Below are 7,206 nucleotides of genomic sequence, written 5' to 3'. Positions count from 1 at the left end.
TTTCTTTGATGAAAGCTAGGTCCTTCCTCAAAGTTTCTTATGCTCCATTAAATTAAGTGTAGAATATTCTCATTACTCTTGCTGCTAAGCAAGACATTAGCCATATGATGCAGAGTTATGCAGTGCCTTCATACCTAAAACTTTTATACTGCACTTTTTAAAGCTTTTATTTTGAGGAAGGGAAAAGGGCATTTGTCTGAATATGGATTCTAAGTTGTATATATTTCCTGTCATTCTAAAAAAGTGAATTTGTGAAGCAAAATTTTGCTAAATGTTAAATTTTGAAATTTAATATACCAGGTGATTAAAATACTGTCCACTAACTAGTTCATAGACTTAAAATACATCCAACTGTTAAAACTATATGAAGAAAATTTCATTTTTGTCTAATTGCAATTAAATTTAAGAATATGTTAAAATAATTAAAATGAAAATAAAAGTAAAAATTTCCAACAAAGAGCTCAGTGATTAATATAACAGGAAAAAGATATGTGCTTGTTAGAAATAAAGCATATATAAGCCAAATAACCAAATGAAGCAATTTGCTGCTGAGTTTTTATTCTAATTATAATGATTGATTTTGTATTGACACCAAGGGTTAGGTTTTTACATCAATTTGTAAACAGCTAATTTTCACAGAAGGTTAAGACTTAAAAACTATGATCTCTTACTTAAAATTTTTATGATTCTGTAATACTTAGAATGCAAACATTAGGAGCTAAGAAGCTATAGCATGTGGGTTTTATTTTTCCCCTGTTTAGCCTCATTTATAGACACTATCTGAATTATACCTAAAATGTTTGGAACAGTTTCTCTCCTTTTTGATCACAGTAAATAGCTCTGTCATGAGAATATACACAGGAACAAATTACCTATACCACAGAAGAGAGAGGCAAATAGATTGGAGGGAGTGAGGATATCATTTGAGCTGAGAAAACATTCAGGAAATCTGAGGAGCATGCATGCATTTGTTCATTTATAACCTTCTATAAACTTCCATGTGGTCTTATCCTCTGGTTTAAGATTTGGGTTTCTGGTTTTACCAAGAAAGTCTATGGCAGCGGTTTTCAAAACTTTTCACTGTAATCCATAGTTAAAAAACAAAGTATGACCCTGTAATGCAAGTTTTTATAGTAATTTTCATGACAGTGCACCCTTATAGTGCATCTTTATGTGTGCAATATATTCTGGTACCTTTTATTGTATTTCATTTTTTAAAGTGCTGGTTTTGACTCACTGAACTTGGCATTTATGACTCTAAGTGGTTGCAATACACAGTTTGAAGAAAGGCTAATCGGGCCCTTTGAGTAAATGAGAAGTAGCAATAACTTTCCTATAGTTCTAAAATTCATATTCCCTATACCTGTCTCTTCTGTCATATTTGGATTATGATCTTTACATTTAAAAAAAGAGGGAGGGGTGCCTGGGTGGCTTAGTCAGTCAAGCGGCTGACTTAGGCTCAGTTCGTGATCTCGTGGGTTCCTGAGTTCGAGCCCCGCTTCGGGCTCTGTGCTGACAGCTCAGAGCCTGGAGCCTGCTTCGGATTCTGTGTCTCCCTGTCTCTCTGCCCCTCCCCCTTTCACTTGCGTGCTCTCTCTCTCTCCCTCCCTCTCAAAAATAAACAAATATTAAAAATAATAATAGTAAAAGAGGGAAAAGTGCTAGTGTAGTGTGAATCAGCAGCCATTCACTTGAAAACTGTCCAAATATTCTGAAATTACTAGTAGCCTAGCAGATAGCTTGGACTCATTTCTTGGTACTCTATACAATTAACTTAGGAAACATTCCACATAATTACTTGGCAAACACTTTTATTTGTTTGTTATTGATATCATTTTATACAGGATTCTAGAACACCGGGTCATAGGGAAGTTTTAAATGCACATAAAGTGTTCTTTATATATTCTTGCTTACTACCCTTTCCAGTATGCTGCACCTTGTTTATGCCTCTCAATTTACAGATCCCTTCTCATCAATGCTTAATGTACTAATCAGTTATATTTCAAAATCTGAGAGCCCCTTAGAATGGGGCTCTCATTATGTAGGACCATTAAAACAGCTTTTGCTGCTTTATGATAAGTTTTATAGTATAATTTCTCCTAAGAAATTTCAGCACAGACCATGGACATTAGGCTTCCCTTAACAGGTAGCAAATAATATTGTAAAATGTGTGAAACCAAGAGCCTATAACAGGACAGGAGAGCTATTTCCTAAATTAAAACAGTATAAAATACAAAATGGCATCAAAACATTTTAAAAAATTTTTCCTAAAGTTACTTTATAATCAAATCTTGACATTCTATCTGAAAAAACTTTTGTATGTACTTGTTGAAGAATCATTATAACATGAGTGAAGCTCCATGTTGTAATGATGAAAGTATGCTTTCCACATATTAAATTTCCTACCTAAGAATTTTCAGTAGGATCTACTGTTGCCCATGAGATCTAAGAGCACAAAAATGCCTCAAGCTCTAGGCCACTGATCTACTTTTGTAAAGTGAGATTTCTCCCATTTATCTCAACGTTGTGTTTTTTCCCCCCAATCAAATAGGATCTTTCAAAACTCAGATGCAAAAAGGTATATGGGATGAATTTTAGGAAAATAACTTTAAGTGAAGGTGGAGCTTTTAAAATATCTTCTCAGAGCTACAAAACTACTGCTACATATTTCCATTTTGGGCAGTAACTCAAGAATTAGCTTGAAATTTATCCTACTTAAGGTACTTTTTCATAAGAAAAAAACCCACTGTGTTAGCATCTGTAATAAGGTTAAACTAATTGAAATTGTCAAGTAAAATACCTGCACTAGTAGATCCAATCCCTGTTGTGAGCACAGATCTCGGTGTAATCTTTGCTGCATACTTGAGGAATTGAGATTTCCCTGTGCCAGGATCCCCAACCAATAAAAGATGAGATTCACCTAGAAAAAAGTTAATAAAGTTTTAAATTTCTATGAAAGGACCCATGAATAAGTATAATTAATCAAAAGGAAAATGGTCCACTTGGAATGCCATCGTGATTTGTATTTTATGTTTTTGCTGTATACTTAAGGTCACTTAAGGAAGGATTTAACTAGATATCCTTAAAAATTAGGTTAACTATCATAAAATAACAATCTTTAAGTGATTTCTGAATGTGACATTTAATATCTAAATTAATAGACTTTGTGCTATTTCCAGATGTTTAGGCGTATGTTTGACATTTAAGACATTTTTGGCTTCTAAAGTTGCTGATTTTATTTAATCTATTTTTAAATAACAAACTACTCGATTAAATCTTTCCATACAAGCCATACAGGTATTTTATTCCATTTTTATTTAAGTATTTTTAAGTGTTCAAGACTTTATAAGTGCTTTATAAGTATCACTTATGATTACAACAGTTAAGTGAAGATGTTTTCATTTAATGAAAATTTTAATATCTCAAAGTACTTATTTTCAAATGTAACATAAATGAATATGTGACTACCCTGTGGTATGTACTGTCTCAGTGATCAAAAAAATTTATTCAGAAATATTCAAGTATTTCCTAAATATATTAATAGGAAACTCCCTATTTAAGCTCCACATTTAGCAGAGTGCCTTGCAAATAGTAGGTGATCAAAACATAGAATACATACACACGTTATTATACTATCCTATATTGTACCATGTGGTTTTAGAATTCTTATTAATGGCCTTATATATGAACAATGTCCTTTTAGTCTTTGGTTATTATGACTCTCATGTGGCCTGTGTGAGGGCCATAATACACCTACTCTATGCCAGATTCAGGTCAGTTTAATGTGTTAGCTGCAAAAGAGCTTTTTGCCATTTGAACATAATTATATACTTAGAGTAATCTTTGCTTGAACGTGTGACCTCCAGCAGCACCTCAGGGCAGACTGCACATTTGCTACCTACTGGCAGAAGGGGAACCAGCAGGCCGATGATTGCAAGCAGCAGTGTGAGAGAAACACACTGACAGTCACAGATGGAGAGACACTGACTTGGAGATATTAAAAAGCATTATTTCTAATCTTTTCCTCTTGAAGAAAGACTGGGGATCCAATGAAAACATAGTAATCAAAATGTAAAGATTTTATTTTGTGGCACCCTTATAGGTTAGAGCAAAAATATATATTCATCAAAAAAACTTAAAAGATTTCTTTTAGTCTTTGGAATTCTAGAAATTACCTTTTGATATACAGATACTGGCAATGAAGTATTAGACAGACAACTGACTGTCATTAGGGTTGAAAGATTATGGTTAGAAAATAAAGCTCAACAAGCAATTTTTATTCAAAGAAAAATTCTAGCTTCTCACCTTGTATGTATTAATATTTCTCCGTTTTAAGTAGGTACTAACCTCTGACCCGTGTTCCTGTAGCATCAGTCCTTTGAATCCCACCAGCCAGCACCATGGCCACAGCAAGCTTCACTAGATACATCCCAAAAACTTGAGGGCACAAGCTGGCCAATATTTCATTCCTTCCTAGGAAAGGCAGCAAGATCAGATATTACCAACAGTTTTCAAGAAACCCCATCTGAAATTTCCCTTCCAACTTCTTATGAACATACTCTGCCATCTAAAATGATCCATGAGGACCATTTCCAAATGCCTAAAAGGAGTGAATAACTTTGACTTGGTTGTAAAATGCCTTCTTTTACTAATGCCATGATATGAAAAGTCTGCTTTTCATTCCTTGCTTTTTATTTTCATAGCTTAAGTTTCCATGAATTTATCATACTTTGCAAGGGACAGAAAGTAATCTCCTTTACTCCCTGATTAAGCCAACATTATCCCTTTAAAATACGACTACACTTTCTGTGTAGTAATTTGAGTAAAACTACTCCACTGCCTAAATAAAATGAAGGTACTTGAACTCAAACAAGAAGTCAGATTGTAGGAGCCAGTAATCTTTAAATACAAGAAGTACCTGGGGCTCATGGAGCTTCTGCAGAGGTATAAGAGAAGTAAAATCAATCCACCCTAGAAGTCAATTCAGCATTTACTCTGAAAAGTTTGGTAAAGTCTGTTTTACCTAGAATAAGGGTATCAGAGTATTTAAAAGATCATTATAAACTATAATTCTAGCAATTCAAGCCTGAAGTCTTGGATTCTCCTGATCATGTGCTTTAAATAAAAGAATATCACGTTTGAGTTTCTGTTTTGAGAAATGTCAAAACACCAAATCTGAGAATCTGCCTATCCCACCTATAAGTAAAGTAGGTATGTTATTTGATGACTGGCATAATCAACCAGCAGGGGCTCTCAGAACCTATGACATCCTAACAAACTTGTCCTCAGCTTGTCTTGTGTGGAATTCACTACCGTGATGGTACGCTGTATGTCTATAGGCTGGAAACTAATATGTATGTTTCAGAATTTCCATGTTTGTACTCCTGTTTCAGAGGTAGGTCTTCTGACGAGGAAAATAATTGTGTAAGTACTCCTTTAGCTGATTATTCCAGTTCCAGAAGCGTTTCTGCCAAAGCATGAAGGGAGAGGAAAGGCTTCCTCCACAATTTATGGCCGTATACACAAAGGCCGCTTTTTGTAACATATCAAAATTGATCCAGTGGCAATTAAGGTAGGGTGATATGACCTGGGATGGCAGGAATGGTGAAGAAAGAAAACCTTTTAGTAAAATGGGGATTAGAAAACAGAATTAGTAAATCCTGGAAGGGGGCTCATTAACTGCTAGAGGGAATTCCTCCCTTTCCTGAGGTAGAAAACCCAGAGAAAAAAGATGAAGAAAGGTTTGAGATCTAAGCAAACAAGACCTTATAGCATATAGGTAAATTCTGACCAGAATCTAGAGATTACACATACAAAGAAAGAAGGAATAGCCCCAACAGGTAGGTTTCAGAGCAGGCAAACTGACCTGGGAGACTCCTACACCAAAACCTAAAGTGCCACTTCTGAATAAATGTGGATTCGGTGATTGATGTGCTGATGCAAAACCTACCCCAGTGGTGAGGAGCACAGGCTCTGGGGTCAAATGCCTGGATTCACATCCCAGTGCTATTACTTACTACCCACCTGACCTGGGCAAGTTTCTTAGCCTCTCTGCGTCTATTCCTTATCTGTAAAATGGAGATGATAATGGTATCTCATAGAAGTGTTGAGGATCAAAGGAATCAGTAAGTGTATAGCACACAGAACAAACAACGCCTGACACACTTAACTGTTAAACTGTTATATTACCTGTATTATTTGTGCTTATTTCTGATCTCAAGATTTCCTCACAATGTAGTTAACACAAAAGGTATACTATAAAGGCAGGTCTGAAGTACCAGAGAAAAATAAAGGGAAAGAACGAATCCCTTAAATTTGTTGTCTGAAGTTCCTTGAATCATGGCAATAGATGCTCCCATGGCTGAATCATGGAAGAAAATTGATTACAGTGAATACTACCCACAAACCTATCTCCCTCCCAAATTTCTGGTTCTAGACCATGTTAATAGTGTGTCTACAGCCAATTACCCCACTCTTGTGGCATGGCTCTCCATTACCCTGATGAAGAGAACCTCTTAGATCTAAGATAACGGAGTCACCTCAGCTTGCGCCCCAGAGACCCCAATCCCTATATCTTGGTTTCTACCCAGCATCTAAGCACCAGGCTCTGAGGATCCCTGAAGTTACTATAGACTAGAATAAAGCCTTCAGCTCCTCCTAGACCATACCCACAGTATGAGGTCTTAATGAAGCAGATCCACCTCCGAGGGAATCTTTGGCTTTAGACTAGCAAAATGAAGACACCCTTCTGGATACACTTCCCTCTCTTCATGCCCTCAACTAGCACACATACACTTTGAAATGGTAAAATACGGTGTACTGGTACTTAGGAAACTAAGCAGAATCCATTCAGACTGAAAAAAAATGTTGCCTCATTTTCTGTCTTCCGTTTCTCACAAGGTCATTATATTTACTTCTTCCTCTTATCTAGTAAATAAATTGTATATCCATAACCTTCTGATTAAAATAGACTCTTTTTAATCACCAGCACAAATCACTTCTCATGGTCTGGTTATAGAGCGCTGTATGATGCCCTTCCTTCACTGTTACAGGAAGAGCTGAGCTGTGGCACTGCGATTAATAAGAAATGACTGTGGTCCAAGAAAGAGTTACGGATTTTTTTAAGGACCTGATCCTAAGAAACCATTTCAAATTAAAAAAATTCATTTAAAAATACTTCTTATAGGGCTTGCTTCCTAAAGCCAC

General features: G+C 35.7%; 1 protein-coding gene across 1 annotated transcript in view; it reads right to left on the bottom strand.

Annotated features, from left to right (window-relative positions):
- MCM9 (minichromosome maintenance 9 homologous recombination repair factor) overlaps nt 1–7,206 on the bottom strand; it is a 107,488-nt gene that overhangs the window by 83,425 nt on the left and 16,857 nt on the right. The window contains exons 5-6 of the mRNA XM_047101737.1: nt 4,348–4,473; nt 2,801–2,920 (exon numbers count right to left, since the gene is read on the bottom strand). Coding sequence (XP_046957693.1) covers nt 2,801–2,920; nt 4,348–4,473 — 246 coding nt within the window. The remainder of the gene's footprint in view (nt 1–2,800; nt 2,921–4,347; nt 4,474–7,206) is intronic.

This window comes from Lynx rufus, unplaced genomic scaffold, assembly GCF_022079265.1.
Source record: "Lynx rufus isolate CCGP_SWC_20201006 ecotype Redwood Valley unplaced genomic scaffold, mLynRuf1.p SCAF_6, whole genome shotgun sequence".
In the NCBI taxonomy this organism is placed as follows: Eukaryota; Metazoa; Chordata; class Mammalia; order Carnivora; family Felidae; genus Lynx; species Lynx rufus.
The sequence above is the reverse complement of the archived record's forward strand: the minus strand, read 5'-3'. Positions and strand labels throughout refer to the sequence as shown.